This window comes from Mustelus asterias, chromosome 10 (genome assembly GCF_964213995.1).
Source record: "Mustelus asterias chromosome 10, sMusAst1.hap1.1, whole genome shotgun sequence".
In the NCBI taxonomy this organism is placed as follows: Eukaryota; Metazoa; Chordata; class Chondrichthyes; order Carcharhiniformes; family Triakidae; genus Mustelus; species Mustelus asterias.
This window is the reverse complement of record NC_135810.1, coordinates 123,481,858-123,502,498: the sequence shown is the minus strand read 5'-3', so window position 1 is coordinate 123,502,498 and position 20,641 is coordinate 123,481,858. Positions and strand designations below refer to the sequence as shown.

Genomic DNA, 20,641 nt, shown 5'->3' with positions numbered 1-20,641 from the left:
CTTGTTTTGAGTGGATAGAACATACAAAAGGCCCTGTGTGAACCATCTAAACCCTCACACTCGAAGAGGGACAAGGTTGCAAGGAAGAAATAGAAGATGTATCTGGGAGTTGACCAGTGTCTGTGGGGAGAGGGGCATTGGCTCGAAAGTCCCCCTGGAGTATACGTTGTGGTGATATCAAACCCCAAAGCAAAGAGTGTCTGAGAGTGAAGCATCTTGTTTATTTGTGCTGTGGTCTAATGATGGGTTAAATAACAAAGTCCACAGTCGTCGCTGAGTGTCTGCAGTTGTAACTATAATTCGGGCAAATCAGAAATGTCATTAGCAATCTGATTCCTGCTGCAAACAGGGAACACGAGTCAGTTACGTATCGCTGTCTCGCTCACAGAGACTGGCAGCTTTGATTCCTGCGGTCTGTGCTGAGTTACAATCAGCTGCGATAATTCTGGGTCTTTCACACAACACAACGAAAGGAAAATAAAATCACCCAGGGAGAAACTGGTTCCTGAATACTCTCCGATGACTCTGGGAACAGACAGCGGTAATTTGACCCTTCAGAACTACTCCAAAGGAACAGGAGAATGTCGTTCGGGCCCCTGGACTTTGCTCCTCTGGACAATGCGCCTATTGGTGAACAGTGGGCAGATTGCGAGGGTGAGGTGCGGCCAAAAGTAAACCTGTGGATCCCATATCGCTGCAAGAGTCCAGTGGCGAGGGAGAGGAGTGGAGCGGTTGGGTGAAGGGAGGGAAAGACCACAGGGAGAGGGTGGGGTTGGGAATTCCACCATTTCCTTTTGGCAGCAGTCAGTCTGATGGATGTTCCGGTTCCTGCTACAACCGGTGGGTCACCTTGTCCCCTTTGACCGGGATCCTGATGTCCAGCTTGCGGGACTTGCTGCCTTTCTCCACAATCTCTAGCCTGATCCTGGCGCCCTTGGAGTCGGGCTCCCCGTGATCTGCGTCTTGCTCCCTCGCCATTCCCATTCCCGCAGCTTCCACAGCAATGCGGAGTGTGCATCCATGAGGCAGGAGCTCCTGTTCGTAGGCAGCTGCCAGCTGATTCACAACACGTCGCTCCACCTGGGAAAATAACATGGGGCACTGTGAGCAGAAATATACCAAATTCCATCCTTAATAGTCATAAGATGTGAATTTGTGCTGTACGGCCAGGCAGAATATAGCAACACAGGAGCAGCAGTAGACCATTCAGCCACCTCGAGCCTGCTCTGCCATTCAACTAGATCACAGCTGATTATCTATCTCGATGTCATCTTTCTGCACTCTCCTCATATCCCTCGATGTTGTCAGTATCCAGAAATCTATCGCTCTCTGTCTTGAACACGCTCAATGACTGAGCTTCCCCAGCCCTCTGGGACAGAGCATTCCAAAGATTCACCACCCTCTGAGTGAAGAAATTCCTCATCTCAGCCCTAATGGCTACCTCTTATTCTGAGGCCACGTCCCCTGATTCTAGAATCCCCCAAGACAGGAGGAACATCTTTCCTGTCAAGCCACTTAAATATTTTGTAAGCTTCAATGAGATCATCCTCGATTCTTCAAAAGTCTAGAGAACACAGACCCAGTCTCCTCAATCTCTCCTCATAGGACAATCCTACCATCCTAAGAATTACTCTGGTGAAACTCTGTGGCGCTTCCTCTGTTGCAGCATATCCTTCATTAGGAAAGGTGACCAAAACTGTATGCAATACTCAAAGTGCAGTCCAACCAAGTTCCTATACAACTGAAGCAAGACATCTTTACCCTATACTCAATTCTCCCTGCAAAGAAGGCCAACATACCATTTGCCCTATACTCAATTCTCCCTGCAAAGAAGGCCAACATACCATTTGCCTTCCTAATTGCTTGCTGCACCTACATGTTAGCTTTCAGTAACTCATGAACAAGGTCACCCAGGTCTATGAAACCTTGGTTAGACCAAGCAACTGAGTTGCTGTGAACAGTTCTGGCCACCATATGATAAAGAGCATATTGAGGCACTGGAGAATGTATAAAAAACATTTACTGGAGTGTTACCAGATCTGAGAGATCCTACCTTTTAGACTGAATATACTGCAGCTCTTTTCTCTAGAATAGAGAAGACCAATGGGTGACCTCAGTGAAGTCTTTAAGATAATGAAAGAGTTTGATAAGGTAACTACAGAGAAGATGTTTCCACTTACGGATGAGACTTAGAACTAGGGGCCATAAATCTGAGATAATAAATCCAATTTTCTTAAATCTGTCTCCTCTCATTCTCGAGTCTTCCACCAATGGAACATTTTCTCCCTATCTACTCTCTCCTGGGCCTTCATGATTTTGAACACCTCTACCCAGTCTCCTCTCTGCTTTCTCATTTCCAAGGAAAACCGTTTCCAATCTATCGACATAATTGAAGTTTCTCATCCCTATAAATGTTCTCGTGAGTCTTTTCTGCTCTCTGTCCAACGTCTTCACATCCTTCCTAAAGAACTGGACACAATATTCCAGTTGAGGACAAACCAGCGTTCTATACAAGTTTAAAGTAACCTCTTTGCTTTTGTACTCTATGCCCCTATTGATAAAGCCTAGGATACTGCACGCTTTATTAACTACTCTTTTCAACCTGTTCTGCTGCTTTCAATGGCCAGCTCCCTCTGCTCCTGCACCCTTTTCAGAATCGTACTCATTATTTTATACCATCTCTCTATGTTCTTTTTACCAAAATCATTTCACACTTCTCTGCATTAAATTTTATCTTCCACATGCCACCATCCTGTCTGTGCCCTTTCGAAGTTCTGCACTGTCCTCCTCACAGTTCACAAGGCTTCCAAGTATAGTTTGCAAACTTTGAAATTGTACACTAAGGTCTAGGTCATTAATATATCAGGAAGAGCAAAGTTCCAGTTACTGAATCCTGAGGATCACCACAACAAACTCTCCGTTAGTCCGAAAAACCTTCATTAGCCATTACTCTCTCTTTCCTGTCACTCAGCCAATTCTGCATCTTTGTGTTCTTCCTGTGCCCTTTATTCCATGAGCTCTAACTTTGCTCACAAGTCAGTCATGTGGCACTTTATCAAATGCCTTCTGAAAGTCCAGGTACACCACATCAACAGCATCCCTCTCAGCTACCCTTTGTGTCACTGCATCAAAAAAACTCCAGCCAGTGAGTTAAACACGATTTTCTCTCAACAAATCCATGCTGGTTTTCCTTCATTAACTCACATTTATCCACATGACTATTAATTTTGTTCCAGATTATTGTTTTTCAAAGTTTCCACATCACCAAGGTTAAACCGACAGGGCTGTAATTCCTGGGCTTATCTTTACCAGATTTTTGAACAAGGGTAACATTTGTAATTCTCCACCCCTCTGGCATCACCTGAGTCTAAGAAAGACTGAAAAAGTATGGCCAGTGTCTTTGCAATTTCCACTCTCACATCCCTCAGTATCCTTGGATGCATCTTAACCAGTCCCAGTGTCTCATCAACTTTCAGTACAGATAGCTTCTTTATCGCCTCTCCATCAATGGCAAACCCTTTTATTTCCTCCTCTTTCACCATGGTCTGGGTAGCATCTACCTCCTTGGTAAAGACAGATGCAAAGTATTCATTTACCTCAGCCATGCCCCCAGCCTCACTGTGTAAATCCCCTTTTCAGTCCCTAATTGGCCCTCCTCCTTTTACCACCATTTTACCATTTTAACGCCTTATGAATGGTTAGGATTTGGTATTCACTGCCTGACAGAGCAGTGGAAACAGGTTCAATAAAAGCTTTCAAAATGGAATCAGGTAAATATTTGGAAGAGGAAACATTGCAGGGATATGACCATAAGGCCATAAGACATAGGAGCAGAATTAGGCCACTCGGCCCATCGAGTCTGCTCCGCCATTCAATCATGGCTGATTTTTTTCTCATCCCCATTCTCTCGCTTTTTCCCCATAACCCCTGATCCCCTTATTAATCAAGAACCTATTTATCTCTGTCTTAAAGACACTCAATGACCTGGCCTCCACAGCCTTCTGCGGCAAAGAGTTCCACAGATTTGCCACTCTCTGGCTGAAGAAATTCCTCCTCCTCTCTGTTTTAAAGAATCGTCCCTTTAGCCTGAGGTTGTGCTCTCTGGTTCTAGTTTTTCCTACTATTGGAAACATCCTCTCCATGTCCACTCTATCCAGGCCTCGCAGTATCCTGTAAGTTTCAATAAGATCCCCCCCTCATCCTTCTGAACTCCAACAAGTACAGACCCAGAGTCCTCAACCGTTCCTCATACGACAAGCTCTTCATTCCAGGGATCATTCTTGTGAACCTCCTCTGGACCCTTTCCAAGGCCAGGAAAAGAGTGGGTGAGTGGGGTTAACTGGGAATGTTGCAGGGATATGGGAAAAGAATGGTTGAATGGGGTTAACTGGGAATGTTACAGGGATATGGGAAAAGAGGGGGTGAGCAGATTTAACTGGATTGCTTTTTTTTTAAGAGCTGGCACAGACTTGATGGGCCAAATAGTTTTCTTCTGTGCTATTCTATGCCTCCCAGACCCCTTCCATTGCAGTTACTGTACATTGAGGAACTGATACTCCAGCAGACCTCTGGCATATTTAGCTTCTTGTCATTTCTCTGAGTGTCTGAGCTGAGTGCGGCTGAGGAGAAGCATGCTGTATTATTCACTGTGATGTATGACATATTCATATTTAATCTGCTTTATTTACAGAAGCTGTGATTTATGGTCGACACTGCCCCATAATCTCACACTGGCCCCCAGCCTCACCTCGTGCTTGATGGATCTAGCTCCATAGTGCAAATTGTATCCTTCCGCCAACACATCCATCACCTCCCGGTCCCACTGCAGGTTGATATCGTGTCGCTGTTTGGCCTGGAGGGAAATGAAAGACATTCCAGTGCCGTACGTTTACTGGTTTACAATGCAACCACTCAACACTCCCGTCAGTCCTTCTTTAACAAAACACAAGAGAATATGCAACAAGCTCCTCTGACGGGGCTCCGATGAGTAAAGTTGGCATAGCAGTGAGCCGTGCTCAAAGTCTTGCATTTGATTTGTAACCTCTGTAACCTCCTCCAGCCTAAAGACTCTCCAACATAGAGTTAGACAGAGCAGATAAGGCCCTTTGGCCCATCGAGTCTGCACTGACAATAACTTCCACTGAAGTCGAGCTAATCCCATTTTTCTGCACTTGAATGTTAGTTTTTTTTTATTCACTCATGGGACATGGGCCATTTATTGCCCATCCCTCGTTGCCCTTGGAGGGCAGCTGAGAGCCAATCACATTGCTGTGGATCTGGAGCCACATGTAGACCAGGCAGGGTAAGGATGGCAGATTTCCTTCCCTAAAATTCCAGATATTTTTTATTGAATTCAAATTCCACCAGCTGCCGTGGCGGGATTCGAACCCGGGTCCTCAGAACATTGGCTGATATTTCAAGCACCCGTCCAAATATTTTTAAAGGTTGTGAGGTTTCCGGCCTCCGCAACCTTCCCAGGCAGCACATTCCAGATTCCCACCACCCTCTAAGTGAGAAAGAAATTCTCAAATCCCCTCCTGCCCCTCACCCTAAAACTGTGCCCCCTTGTGATTGACCCCTCAACCAAGATCTGCACATATTGTCCAGATGTGTCACATATTGCGCCCTCCTCAAATTCATGCCTCTCACTCAATCCGATTTTAATCGCTCCATCACTGGTGGCCGTACCTTCAGCTGCCTGGTTCTTAAGCTCTGGAATTCCCTCCCTAAACCATGCTCTGTCTCTCTCCTCCATTGAGACGCATCTCAAAACCTGCCTTTGGTCACCTGTGCTCATATATTCCTATGTGGCACGGTCAGACTCTGCCAATCACCCTTCTGTGAAGCACCCTGGGTCATTATACTATGTTAAAGCTGCCATATAAATGCAGACTGTTGTTGTTTGATCCCCAGGTTAATGATCTTGGATGGGGAAGTAGGGGAGCTGCTGCTACTGCTGTGAGCCCTGGAGCTTAGAAAGCCCCATGTTCTCAACCTTGCCCCTCACCTGAGGTGTGGTGACCCTCAGGTTAAATCACCACCAGTCAGCTCTCCCCCTTTAATGGGAAGAACAGCCTCTGGTCAGCCAGGACTGCGGCAACTTTGTCTTTTTTTTTTACATGAAGAGGCTGGAGAAGCTGGGGTTGTTCTCCTTTGAGCAGAGAAGGTGGAGAGGAGAGTTGATCGAGGTGTTTCAATACTCTGAAGAGTTGAGTTAGAGTAAACAGGAAAACCATTTCCAGTGACTGAAGGGTCGATAACCAGAAGGTGACTGGCAGAAGAACCAGGGGTGACACAAGGAAGAAGGCTTTCACACGAGTGGTCAGGAGCTGGGAGCTGCTGCCAGATTGGGTGGTGGATATAAATTCATGAGTGACCTTCAAAAGAGGATTGGATAAGAACATGAGGAAGAAAAAGGGACACTGGGAAAGGGACAGAGTCATAGAGGTTTACAGCATGGATACAGGCCCTTCGGCCCAACTTGTCCATGCCAGCCTTTTTTTTAGCCACTAAGCTTGTCCCAATTGCCTGTGTTTTGCCCATATCCCATTCTTCTCCATGTAACTGTCTAAATATTTTTTTAAAGACAAAATTGTACCCGCCTTTGCTACTACCTCTGGCAGCTCGTTCCAGGCACTCATCTCCCTCAGTGTACTGAACAAGTGCCAGAATGTGGCAACCAGGGGATTTTCACAGTAACCTCATTGCAGTGTTAATGTAAGTCTACTTGTGGCTAATAAATAAACTTAACTTTACTTTTCGCTACCGTGTGTGAAAAAATTGCCCCTCTGGACACTTTTGTATCTCTCCCTTCTCACCTTAAACCTATGCCCTCTAGTTTTAGACTCCCCTACCTTTGGGAAAAGGTATTGACTATCTAGCTGATCTATGCCCCGCATTATTTTATAGACCTCTATAAGATCACCACTCAGCCTTCTAAGCTCCAGAGAAAAAAGTCCCAGTCTATCCAGCCTCTCTCTCTATCCAGGGAGAAGGACTGCCACATATCTGATCGGCCAAATGGCCTCTTTTTGCGTTTTTTGGTTGATTCTGTGATTCCAGTTATGATTTAAAATAACCGAGATGGATATCAGTGTAGGAACCTTCCTTACCTTCTTGGCCCAAAAGATTAACTCCTTGTTGACCAGCTGGATCAGCTCCGAGTGACAGAAAGGAAGGAAATAAACAATCTCGTTGATTCTGCCCAGAAACTCATCCCGACGGAAGTGGGCCTGATGAAAGAACATTCAGCACGTGTCAGCTGGTTAATAGCATGCTTCAAAAGACATGAAAATGACAATACGATAGTGACAGTAGGAGCAATAGACAATAAGAGAATGGGCAGGGTAGGGTAACTCAGAGTATTGAAGGCAGGGATTGAGGATGAGACCACTGTACAGCAGTCATAGTCACACAGCAAGTCATGGGAAGGCGATGGCCCAGTGGTATTATCACTGGACTATTAATCCAGAAACTCAGCTAATGTTCTGGGGACCCGGGTTCGAATCCCGCCACGGCAGATGGTGGAATTTGAATTCGATAAAAAAAAATCTGGAATTAAGAATCTACTGATGACCATGTCAAACCATTGTCGATTGTCAGAAAAACTCAACTGGTTCACTAATGTTCTTTAGTTAAGGAAATCTGCCATCCTTACTCGGTCAGGCCTACATGTGACTCCAGAGCCACAGCAATGTGGTTGACTCTCAACTACCCTCCAAGGGCAACTCGGGATGGGCAATAAATGCTGGCCTGCCAGCGACGCCCATGTCCCATGAATGAGTAAAAAAAAGTCATTGGTGACTTTGACCAGCTCACTCACTCAGTATCCGGGGAGTTGTTTGGTTGGAGAAGAACAAATCGAGAATAATTGCCAAGGTAACTTGGAGGTTCTGAAGGTTCCTTCAGCTAAACATTTGGAAGAATTTCTTGACTCAGAGTGATAAATGTTCTGAATAATCAGACTGGAAGAACCCAGGTGGGCTGTTCAAGCTGTGGGTGCATTTCTTTTCTTTTTCCTTCATGGGATTGGGTGTCACTGGCAGGACCAGCATTTATTACCCATTCCTAATCGCCCTAGAACTGAGTGGCTTGTTTGCCCATTTCACAGGGCAGTTAACTCAACCACATTGCTGTGGGTCTGGAGTCACATATAGGCCAGACTGGTAAGGATGGCAGATTTCCTTCCCTTTAGTGACATTAGTGAACCAGATGGGTTTCTAAAAATAATAATCCATTGGGACAGCTCGGTGGCACAGTGGTTAGCGCTGCTGCCTCACAGTGCCAGGGACCCAGGTTCAATTCCAGCCTTGGTCACTGTCTGTGTGGAGTTTCCACATTCTCCCTGTGTATGGGTTTCCTCCGGGTGCTCCGGTTTCCTCCCACACTCCAAAGATGTGCGGGTTAGGTTGATTGGCCGTGCTAAGTTGACCCTAGTGTCAGGTTGATTAGCAGGGTAAATGTGTGGGGATACGGGAATAGGGCCTGGGTGGGATGTGGTCAGTACAGACTCAATGAGCCGAATGGCCTCCTTCTGAACTGTAGAGATTCTATGAGTTTCATGGTCAACATTACTGAGACTAGCTTTATATTCCAGATTTATTAACTGAATTTAAATTCCACCATTGGCCATGCTGAGATTTAAACTTGTGTCTCAATGTATTGACCTGAGCCTCTGGCTTACTACTGCCACCATCTCTCTCTGAATTGGAGAGTTGGAGTAGCAGAGGAATTAATGACAATGGGTGTTAAGATATTAAAGAGATGAATAACGAAGGGTGTTGGAGTGCTGGAGGATGGGCTGTGATTGGAGAGCAGAGAGAGATGGTCTACAAACCAGGCGAAGATCATTGTTGGGCTGTAACTTTTCTTATATACGGCCCAGGGGCTGTAGTTAGCGCTAAACCTGAGTTGTTGTATTACCTTCAGAATGGGTCTGATCACGTGTTCCTTGAAGTGCTTGGAGATGGTCACTTTCTCACTCAGAAGCACATCATCTGCAGCAACCAGAGAGAACCTCAGATCAAAACAGGATCCAGAAACTTCAATCAACCAATTTAATTGGCACAGAGAAAGCTCCACATAATGACATTTACACTTCACTGCTAAGGACTAAAGCTCTGAGCCCTGCCTCCCATCTACACTGCATCTGACTCTTGCCATCAACACCTCCCCTCTGTAACTGACCAATGCCTCAGTCACTCGCTGAAGGCACTGTCCCATGTGGTACAGACTGGTCTCTCTGTCATGAAGACAGTGTCCAGTGTGGTACTGACTGGGTCTCTCTGTCATAAAGACAGTGTCCAGTGTGGTACTGACCGGGTCTCTCTGTAATTAAAGACAGGGTCCAGTGTGGTACTGACCGGGTCTCTCTGTTACTAAAGACAGTGTCCAATAAGATAGGGATCGACACATCAACACAATGCTCCCCCTTACCTAGTTTCTCGGCTTGTCGTTTCTTTCCCAGTTCCTGGGCTTCCTCCCTCAGTTGCAAAGCGTGCTCAGCTATCTCCTCACTGGCCACATTGGAGGTCATGATGAAGATTGCATCCTTACACTCAATGGTCTTCCCTTTGCCATCTGTCAGTCTTCCCTGAAACATCAAGAGGGGTGAGGAGAGGGGGAAGGGTTTTAATCACATCACATCTCCAAAATAAAGATTCCAAAGCTGCATGAAATATCACAGTAAGGAGTCTAACAACCCCAGGTTAAAGTCCAACAGGTTTATTTGGTAGCAAACGCCACTAGCTTTCGGAGCGCTGCTCCTTCGTCAGGTGAGTGGAAGATCTGCTCATAAACAGCAAACAGGGCATATAAAGACACAAACTCAATTTACAGAATAATGATTGGAATGAGAGTCTTTACAGCTAATCAAGTCTTAAAGGTACAGACAATGTGAGTGGAGGGAGCATTAACACAGGTTAAAGAGATGTGTATTGTCTCCAGACAGGACAGCCAGTGAGACTTTGCAAGTCCAGGCAAGTCGTGGGAGTTACAGATAGTGTGACATGAACCCAAGATCCTGGTTGAGGCCGTCCTCATGTGTGCGGAACCTGGCTATCAGTCTCTGATGTGTCACGATGCTCCACTTCTCCAGCTTCCACCCTAAACACGTTAAAGAAACCATCCCCTACGGACAAGCCCTCCGTATACACAGGATCTGCTCGGATGAGGAGGATTGCAACAGACACCTCCAGACGCTGAAAGATGCCCTCATAAGAACAGGATATGGCGCTAGACTCATTGATCAACAGTTCCAACGCGCCACAGCGAAAAACCGCACCGACCTCCTCAGAAGACAAACACGGGACACAGTGGACAGAGTACCCTTCGTTGTCCAGTACTTCCCCGGAGCGGAGAAGCTACGGCATCTCCTCCGGAGCCTTCAACATGTCATTGATGAAGACGAACATCTCGCCAAGGCCATCCCCACACCCCCACTTCTTGCCTTCAAACAACCGCACAACCTCAAACAGACCATTGTCCGCAGCAAACTACCCAGCCTTCAGGAGAACAGTGACCAAGACACCACACAACCCTGCCTCAGCAACCTCTGCAAGACGTGCCGGATCATCGACACAGATGCCATCATCTCACGTGAGAACACCATCCACCAGGTACACGGTACATACTCTTGCAACTCGGCCAACGTTGTCTACCTGATACGCTGCAAGAAAGGATGTCCCGAGGCATGGTACATTGGGGAAACTATGCAGACGCTGCGACAACGGATGAATGAACACCGCTCGACAATCACCAGGCAAGACTGTTCTCTTCCTGTTGGGGAGCACTTCAGCGGTCACGGGCATTCGGCCTCTGATATTCGGGTAAGCGTTCTCCAAGGCGGCCTTCGCGACACACGACAGCGCAGAGTCGCGGAGCAGAAACTGATAGCCAGGTTCCGCACACACAAGGACGGCCTCAACCGGGATATTGGGTTTATGTCACACTATTTCACATAAATATTTCTGCTTTTTTCCTCCTGAGTCTTTATCATGCGATCCTAGAATCAGAATGTATGTCACACTATTTGTAACTCCCACAGTTGCGTGGACCTGCAGAGTTTCACTGGCTGTCTTGTCTGGAGACAATACACATCTTTTTAGCCTGTCTTGATGCTCTCTCCACTCCCATTGTTTTGTTTCTTAAAGACTGGATTAGTTGTAAGTATTCGCATTCCAACCATTATTCATGTAAATTGAGTCTGTGTCTTATAAGTTCTGTTTGTGAACAGAATTCCCACTCACCTGAAGAAGGGGCTCAGAGCCTCGAAAGCTTGTGTGGCTTTTGCTACCAAATAAACCTGTTGGACTTTAACCTGGTGTTGTTAAACTTCTTACTGTATCAGTCTCTGCTCAGTGACTCTGCGCTGTCGTGTGTTGTGAAGGCCGCCTTGGAGAACGCTTACCCGAATATTAGAGGCCAAATGCCCGTGACCTAATATTCGTGCCTCTGATATTCGGGTAAGCATTCTCCAAGGCAGCCTTCACAACACACGACGGCGCAGAGTTGCTGAGCAGAGACTGATAGCCAAGGTTCCGCACACATGAGGACGGCCTCAACCAGGATCTTGGGTTCATGTCACACTATCTGTAACCCCCACGACTTGCCTGGACTTGCAAAGTCTCACTGGCTGGAATGTCTGGAGACAATACACATCTCTTTAACCTGTGCTAATGCTCCCTCCACTCACATTGTCTGTACCTTTAAGACTTGATTAGCTGTAAAGACTCGCATTCTAATCATTATTCATTATTCTGTAAATTGAGTTTGTGTCTTTATATGCCCTGTTTGCTGTTTATGAGCAGATCTTCCACTAACCTGACGAAGGAGCAGCGCTCCGAAGGCTAGTGGCGTTAGCTACCAAATAAACCTGTTGGACTTTAACCTGGTGTTGTTAGACTCTTTACTGTATTTACCCCAGTCCAACGCCGGCATCTCCACATCATGAAATATCACAAACAGTGATCCCCTGCAAGGCAAGTCCAGGAACAGCCAACTTGCATACAGAAGATCCCACAAGCAGAAACGAGGTGACCAAGTGATCTATTCCAGTTCTGTTTTTTTATTAATTTGTGGGACATGGGCGTCGCTGGCTGGCCAACATTTATTGCCCATCCCTAGTTGCCCTTGAGAGGGTGGTGGTGAGCTGCCTTCTTGAGCAATTGATACAACTGAGTGTCTCACTCGGTCATTTCAGAGGACAGTTGAGAGTCAACCACATTGCTGTGGCTCTGGAGTCACATGTAGGCCAGACCGGGTAAGGACAGCAGATTTCCTTCTCGAAAGGACATTAGTGAACCAGATGGGTTTTTCCGACAATTGACAATGAACAAAGAACAAAGAACAGTACAGCACAGGAAACAGGCCCTTCGGCCCTCCAAGCCTGTGCAATGGTTTCATGGTCATCAGTAAATTCTTAATTCCAGATACTTTTTACTGAATTTAAATTCCAACACCTGCCATGGAGGGATTCGAACCCGGGTCCCCAGAACTTTAGCTGAGTTTTTGGATTAATAGTCTAGCGATAATACCACTAGGCCACCACCTCCCCATTGCCTTCTCTGGAAGGGTCATATGGACTCGGAACATTAACTCTGTTTCCCTGTCCACAGATGCTGTCAGACCTGCTCAATTTCTTAATTTTAGATTTCCAGCATCCGTAGTATTTTGTAATGTTGCAGGGAAAACAAAGGGATTGCTTAACAAAGGAAGTCTAAGGCCCATCTAACTCACCTTCTAGACCATCAGCAATGATTATGGAGTTACTGTTTTACTTCATTTATTAGTCACAAGTAAGGCTTACATTAACGCCGCAATGAAGTTGCTGTGAAAATCCCCCAGTCGCCACACTCCGGCGCCTGTTTGGATACACTGAGGGAGAATTTAACATGGCCAATCCACCTAATCAGCGCGTCTTTCGGACTGTGGGAGGAAACTGGAGCACCCGGAGGAAACCCACGCAGACACGGGGAGAATGTGCAAACTCCACACAGACAGTGACCCAAGCCGGGAATGGAACCCAGGTCCCTGGTGCTGTGAGGTAGCAGTGCTAACCACTGTGCCACCGTGCACCCCTGCTTGACAAAGGAAGTCCAAGGCCCATTTAATTCACCTTCTAGGCTATCAGCAATGATTAAGGAGTTATTGTCTAATCTCTGAATCAGAATTGATAGAGATCGATTGCTCTAATATTGAGTCTACAACTGGTCCAGGCATCAGATGAGGAAAACACCCAGAGCTTTGGGAACCATACACCCAAAGTTACCTCTTGTTCTGGAACATGTTGACTCAGGATATTGGGAGGACTGCCTGTAGATAATACATAAAGAGGCCATTTCGCCCAACTGGTCTGTTCCAGCATAAGCTCCACATGAGCCTCCTCCAACTCCCTTCTATCTGCATTTATTAGCTGTAGAACATAGAACATAGAAAGCCACAGCACAAACAGGCCCTTCGGCCCACAAGTTGCGCTGATCATATCCCTACCTCTAGGCCTATCTATAGCCCTCAATCCCATTAAATCCCATGTACTCATCCAGAAGTCTCTTAAAAGACCCCAACGAGTTTGCCTCCACCACCACCGACGTCAGCCGATTCCACTCACCCACCACCCTCTGAGTGAAAAACTTACCCCTGACATCTCCTCTGTACCTACCCCCCAGCACCTTAAACCTGTGTCCTCTCGTAGCAACCATTTCAGCCCTTGGAAATAGCCTCTGAGAGTCTACCCTATCCAGACCCCTCAACATCTTGTAAACCTCTATCAGGTCACCTCTCATCCTTCGTCTCTCCAGGGAGTAGACGTGACTATTCGAACACTCTGCTTGCCAACCTCTCACCTTTCATGAACCTGAGCTCATCCAAAACTCTGCTGCCTGTATTCTTACTCACAACAAATCCTGTTCCCTGCTCGCTGGTGTTGTGTTAACCTGGTGTTGTGAGACTTCTTACCCTGCTCGCTGATCCAGACTGGCTCTTGATTTTAGAATTCCCAGTCTTGCTTTCACATCCTGCCTCATCCACCCTCTATCCCTATAACCCAGTCCCAGTCCTGGTATCCCCCATTTTCATTGTTGCACCAGTGGCGGCTGTGCCTTCAACTGCAACGGCTCCAAGCTCTGGAATTCTGTAGGGATATTGGGGTAGGGCCTGGGTGGGATTGTGGTCGGTGCAGACTCGATGGACCGAATGGCCTCTTTCTCTACTGTAGGGTTTCTATGATTCCTGCCCCAAACCGACCTTCCTTTCCTACTTTTAAGATGCTCCTTAAAACCTACCTCTGAGTTTTTGGTCACTTGTCCTAATACCTACAACCACAGACTAACGACTGATAAAAGAACATGAGAAATAGGAGCAGGAGGAGACCGCATAGTCCATCGAGCCTACTCGGCAATTCTATACAATCATGGCTCATCTGGAGCATCAATTCCATTTTTCCCGCTCACTCCCTCATCCCTCGATTCCCTGAGAGATGAAGAATCTGTCTGTCCCAGCTTTAAATACACTGAACAATGGAGCATCCCAACCCTCTGCGGGAGAGAATTCCAAAGGTTCAGTACGCTTTGAGTGAAGAAATTTCTCCTCATCTCAATCCTGAATGATTATCCCCTAATCCTGAGATCATGTCCCAGTATTTTAGATTCCCCAGCCAGGGGAAACAATCTCAGCATCTATGATATAAAGCCCCCTTCAGAATCTTGCATGTTTCAATGTGATCACCTCTCGTTCTTCTAAACACCAACAAAAAGGACTCAGTTTACTCAGCATCTCTTCATAGGACAATCCCCTCATCCCAGGGACCAATCTAGTGCGTCTTCGCTGTACCGTCTCCGGTGCAAGTCTATCCTTTTTTAAATGTAGAGACCAAAACTGCACACGGTGTTTCAGACATGGTCTCACCAAAAACAGTTGTTTCAAGAAGCAACAAGTTGTTGGGTGGCACAGTGGTTAGCACTGCTGCCTCACAGCGCCAGGATCCCAGGCTCAGTTCCCAGCTTGGGTCGCCGTCTGTGTGGGGTTTGCATTTTCTCCCCGTGTCTGCGTGGGTTTCCTCCAAACGCTCCGGTTTCCTCCCACAGTCCAAATGTGTGTGGGTTAGGTTGATTGGCCATGTTAAATTGACCCAAGTGTCAGGGGGATTAGCAGGGTAAATGCGTGGGGTGACAGAGATAGGGCCTGGGTAGGATTGTTGTCAGTGCAGGCTCGATGGACTGAATGGCCTCCTTCTGTACTATAGGGATTCTATGATTCTAAGATGTCTCTATTCCCTCTGAGGCCACTTCCTCTCTATCAAACATCATACCCATAAGCTTTTGAAACTAAGCCACTGCTGTAATGTAGGAAAGGAGGCAGCCAATATCTGCACAGGAAGTTCTAACAAACCTGGACATTACATTCGAAAACTCACCCCCTTTGTTTTACAGTGAAACATTGAAGATTCACCAAAACTAGATTCTACATTTCAAGAAAAATCCAAGTTTGGCGTCAGTGTTAATTTAATCCTCTCTGCTTCCTTTGATCAATGCTGGCCCTTCACCTTTATGTGCGGAAGGTGATGGTCTAGTGATATTATCGTTAGGCTATTAATCCAGAAACTCAGCTAATGTTCTGGGGACCCGGGTTCGAATCCCGCCACGGCAGATGGTGGAATTTGAATTCAATTAAAAATACCTGGAATTAGGGATCTACTGATGACCATGAAACCATTGTCGATTGTTGTAAAAACCCATCTGGTTCACTAATGTCCTTTAGGGAAGGAAATCTGCCATCCTTACCCGGTCTGGCCAAGATGTGACTCCAGACTCACAGCAATGTGGTTGACTCTCAACTGCCTTCAGGCAACTAGGGAAGGACAATAAACGCTGGGCCCAGCCAGCGACGCCCATGTCCCACAAATGAATTTTAAAAATGTCTAAAATGAATTATTTCAGCACCTTCTTGGAACTTCAGTGTCACACACCTCTCTGAGTCAGAAGGTCATGAATTCAATTCCAGGTTCTGAAATCTCGTTCCAGTGCGCTACTGAGGGAGTGCTGCACTGTCAGAGATACTGTATTTCGGATGAGGCTTTAAGCTGAGGCCATGTCTACTCTCTCAGGTGGACGTGGATGATCCAGTGGCCACTATTTTGAAGAAAAGCAAGGGAGTTTTCCCAGCGTCTTCGTTCAATACTTATTCCTCAACCAACCTCACACAAACAGATTAACCGATCATCATGGTCGTCGTCACAGTGCGCTATGTGATTCCTTTCTCTTGCCTCACAGTCGGATCGCACTCACCTCGTCGAAGAGTTGCAGCATGATGGTCAGGACGTCGGGATGGGCCTTATCCACCTCGTCAAACAAAACCACTGCATTCGGACTCTGCTTCAGCTTCTTGGTCAGCTGACCACCTTCCTCATGTCCGACATAACCAGGCGGAGAACCAATAAACTTCGCAACCTTTAAAATACACCTTTTATTGAGAAATTTATTCCAGTCTTGGTTTAATAAAACTCCCTCTACACTGTCCCCATCAAACACTCCCAGGACAGGCACAGCACGGGGTTAGATACAGAGTAAAGCTCCCTCTGCACTGTCCCCCATCAAACACTCCCAGGACAGGCACAGCACGGGGTTAGATACAGAGTAAAGCTCCCTCTACACTGTCCCCATCAAACACTCCCAGGACAGGTACAGCACGGGGTTAGATACAGAGTAAAGCTCCCTCTACACTGTCCCCCATCAAACACTCCCAGGACAGGTACAGCACAGGGTTAGAAACAAAGTAAAGCTCCTTCTACACTGTCCCCCATCAAACACTCCCAGGACAGGCACAGCACGGGGTTAGATACAGAGTAAAGCTCCCTCTACCCTGTCCCCCATCAAACGCTCCCAGGACAGGTACAGCACGGGGTTAGATACAGAGTAAAGCTCTCTCTCCACTGTCCCTATCAAACACTCCCAGGACAGGTACAGCACGGGGTTAGATACAGAGTAAAGCTCCCTCTACACTGTCCCCATCAAACACTCCCAGGACAGGTACAGCACGGGGTTAGATACAGAGTAAAGCTCCCTCTACACTGTCTCCATCAAACACTCCCAGGACAGGTACAGCACGGGGTTAGATACAGAGTAAAGCTCCCTCTACACTGTCCCCATCAAACACTCCCAGGACAGGTACAGCACGGGGTTAGATACAGAGTAAAGCTCCCTCTACACTGTCCCCATCAAACACTCCCAGGACAGGTACAGCACGGGGTTAGATACAGAGTAAAGCTCCCTCTACACTGTCCCCATCAAACACTCCCAGGACAGGTACAGCATGGAATCACAGATTGGTACAGCACAGAAGGTTTGTGCTGGCTCTCCCAAGGAGCAATGCACCTAGTGCCCTTCTCCTGCTTTCTCCTCACCACCCCACCCCCCCAACACACACACTCAATCTTCCTTTTCAGATAACATCTAATTCAATTTTAAATGCATCCATTGAACCTTTCTCCACCACATTCTCAGACAGTGCATTCCAGATCCTAACCACTCACTGTGTGAATCTGTCTCCACCACACTCTCAGACAGTGCATTCCAGATCCTAACCACTCACTCTGTGAATCTGTCTCCACCACACTCTCAGACAGTGCATTCCAGATCCTAACCACTCACTCTGTGAATCTGTCTCCACCACACTTTCAGACAGTACATTCCAGATCCTAACCACTCGCTGTGTGAATCTGTCTCCACCACACTCTCAGACAGTACATTCCAGATCCTAACCACTCGCTGTGTGAATCTGTCTCCACCACACTCTCAGACAGTACATTCCAGATCCTAACCACTCGCTGTGTGAATCTGTCTCCACCACACTCTCAGACAGTACATTCCAGATCCCAACCACTCGCTGTGTGAATCTGTCTCCACCACACTCTCAGACAGTGCATTCCAGATCCTAACCACTCGCTGTGTGAATCTGTCTCCACCACACTCTCAGACAGTACATTCCAGGTCCCAACCACTCGCTGTGTGAATCTGTCTCCACCACACTCTCAGACAGTACATTCCAGACCCTAACCACTCACTGTGTGAATCTGTCTCCACCACACTCTCAGACAGTACATTCCAGATCCCAACCACTCGCTGTGTGAATCTGTCTCCACCACACTCTCAGACAGTACATTCCAGATCCTAACCACTCGCTGTGTGAAATAGTTTCTCCTCGTGTTTCCATTGCTTCTTTAGCCAATCACCTTAAATCCGTGTACTCTGGTTCTTGATCCTTCTGCCACTGAGAAGAGTTTCTCCCTGTCCGCTCTGTCCATGCCCCTCAGGATTTTAAACACCTCAATCAAACCTCCTCGCAACTTTCTCCAAGGCAAACAGACTCAACTTCAGCGTGGGTTTAGATGCGGAGTAAAGCTCCCTTGTCCACACTATCCCATCAAACACTCCAGTGAGGTGCAACAAGCACCCGGAACCTTCCAGAACATTGCTCTCAGAGCAGTTTCTACGTGTGAGCCTCACTAATTATTTGCTTCAGCGGATGTTTGCAGCTGAACCCCCTCTTTTTCAACAACCATAATGACCAGAATCCAACAGGATCGTTTAATAAACTGCTGCACCTTGCACCGAGGGACTGTGCGAGCTTTATCTTGAACACGTTCGTAACAAAAGGTTGGTTGCGGTTCAGTAACTTCGTCCCCTGGTCTCTTTGCTCTGGACTGGAGCTACCTGCCTGGAGGACTGAATGTTTGTGATCTCACTGACAACCTGTATCACTTACTTCATGTTTTTCCTGGAATTCCGACATGTCGAGCCTGATGAATTTCTGCATTGTGAAAGGAAGAACAGACAGAATCAAACTTTCTGGCGACTTTGTTGTAAGCTGCCCTGCAGTTTTACTTCCCACCTCCACACCACCCCCGATACACTGGTCGGCGCGTTCGGCTCCTTTCTGGGGTAAGACCGAAGCCAGTCGCTCTCCAGTACCTTTCACCAATGCCCCATACTCCAGGCACGGGCAGTAATAGCTATCCGATTGTGGAGGGCATTGCAGCTTCCCCAGTGCCTGTTCTCGTGGAGCTGGGGACAGGATAGTCACCGGACTGCAGGATTCTCCACTTTGCAGCTCAGGGACCATGAAGCCCAGTGACCACAGTATAAATGACAAGCTAAAAGCACGGACTGGGACCCGAACCAGGGACAGTCACAAATCAATGTGGCTCACTCACTCACTGCATAGCATCAGCAACTGTGTGACTGAGTGACTTTGTGAGTTCCCATCAGCCAAGTGATACAATTGAGAGCCTGAGCAGGCAGCAACATATAGCATCCCTACAGTGCAGAAGAGGCCATTCGGCCCATCGCATCTGCACCGACTCTCTGACAGAGCATCTTACTCAGGCCCACTCCCCTACCTTACCCCTGTAACCCACACATTTCCCATGGTTAATCTACCTAACCTGCACATCTTTGGACACTAAGGAGCAATTTAGCATGGCCAATCCACCTAACCTGCACATTTATGGGCTGTGGAAGGAAACAGGAGCACCCGGAGGAAACCCACGCAGACACGGGGAGAACGTGCAGACTCCACACAGACAGTGACCCGAGGCTGGACCTGAACCCGGGTCCATGGTGCTGTGAGGCAGCCGTGCTAACCACTGTGCCGCCCTGGTTAACTCCCAGTCCTCTGCTGCTCCGGATCCTAAGGGGTCTAACTCAGCTGTGGTCTATTACATTCCCACCAGCAAAATGTAGTTCATTCAGACCCTGGGACGGTGGGGGGTACTGTACGGAACACTGGGACCCTGGGTTGGGGAGGGGCAGTCCTGGGACCCCATGAGGGGTAGGGTGCAGGAGCACTGGGGGGCGGGGCGGGGGGTGTGGGAGTGGCAGGACTCGGGGTGGGTGAAGTGTCGGCACTCTGAGAAGGGGGTGGGGTGGGAGGTGGGCGTTGGTAGTTTATTGCATTTCTGTTTTTGTGCACTTGTTCTGACCGTATCCACATGGCAAGTATCAGTGAACAGTAACTGGTCTGTGTGCTGCTTAATAAAATGGTAGGATGAAAAACAGAGCGTGAGCGTTTTTTCTGATCTTTGTTACTACTTTAAATTCTTGCTTACTGAATGGTGGGCGAAATTTGACATGAAAATACAGACGTGTGAAGTACATTATTTTTACTTGTGCTTGTGGCTAGAACAGTGTCACTGTGATCATAACCTGTGACTAATCAGGGGACAACAGGGGCGGCATGGTGGCACAGTGGTTAGCACTGCTGCCTCACAGCGCCAGGGACCCGGCTTCAATTCCCGGCTTGGGTCACTGTCTGTGTGGAGTTTACACGTTCTCCCCGTGTCTGCGTGGGTTTCCTCCGGGCGCTCCGGTTTCCTCCCCACAGTCCAAAGATGTGCGGGTTGGGTGGATTGGCCATGCTAAATTGACCCTAGGGTCAGGGGATTAGCAGGGTAAATATCTGGGGTTACTGGGGTAGGGCCTGGGTGGGATTGTGGTCAGTACAGACTCTATGGGCTGAATGGCCTCCTCCTGCACAATACGGATTCTATGAACACTGCTTTCAGGGGAGCTAGCTGCAGATTATCTCTCTCCCCCTCTCAGGGTGACTGGTTGGTCTCTGCCACCATCTGTCACCAAGCATCCACGTATTG

At 47.5% G+C, this 20,641-nt stretch overlaps 1 protein-coding gene across 1 annotated transcript in view; it reads right to left on the bottom strand.

Moving 5' to 3' along the window:
- Positions 1 to 201: 201 nt before the first annotated feature.
- Positions 202 to 20,641, bottom strand: part of clpb (ClpB family mitochondrial disaggregase) — a 39,619-nt gene continuing 19,179 nt past the window's right edge. Inside the window, exons 3-9 of the mRNA XM_078222665.1 lie at positions 18,757 to 18,801; positions 16,281 to 16,442; positions 9,436 to 9,592; positions 8,923 to 8,996; positions 7,113 to 7,232; positions 4,748 to 4,852; positions 202 to 1,080 (exon numbers count right to left, since the gene is read on the bottom strand). Of these exons, the coding sequence (XP_078078791.1) occupies positions 832 to 1,080; positions 4,748 to 4,852; positions 7,113 to 7,232; positions 8,923 to 8,996; positions 9,436 to 9,592; positions 16,281 to 16,442; positions 18,757 to 18,801 (912 nt within the window). The 3' untranslated portion in view covers positions 202 to 831. The remainder of the gene's footprint in view (positions 1,081 to 4,747; positions 4,853 to 7,112; positions 7,233 to 8,922; positions 8,997 to 9,435; positions 9,593 to 16,280; positions 16,443 to 18,756; positions 18,802 to 20,641) is intronic.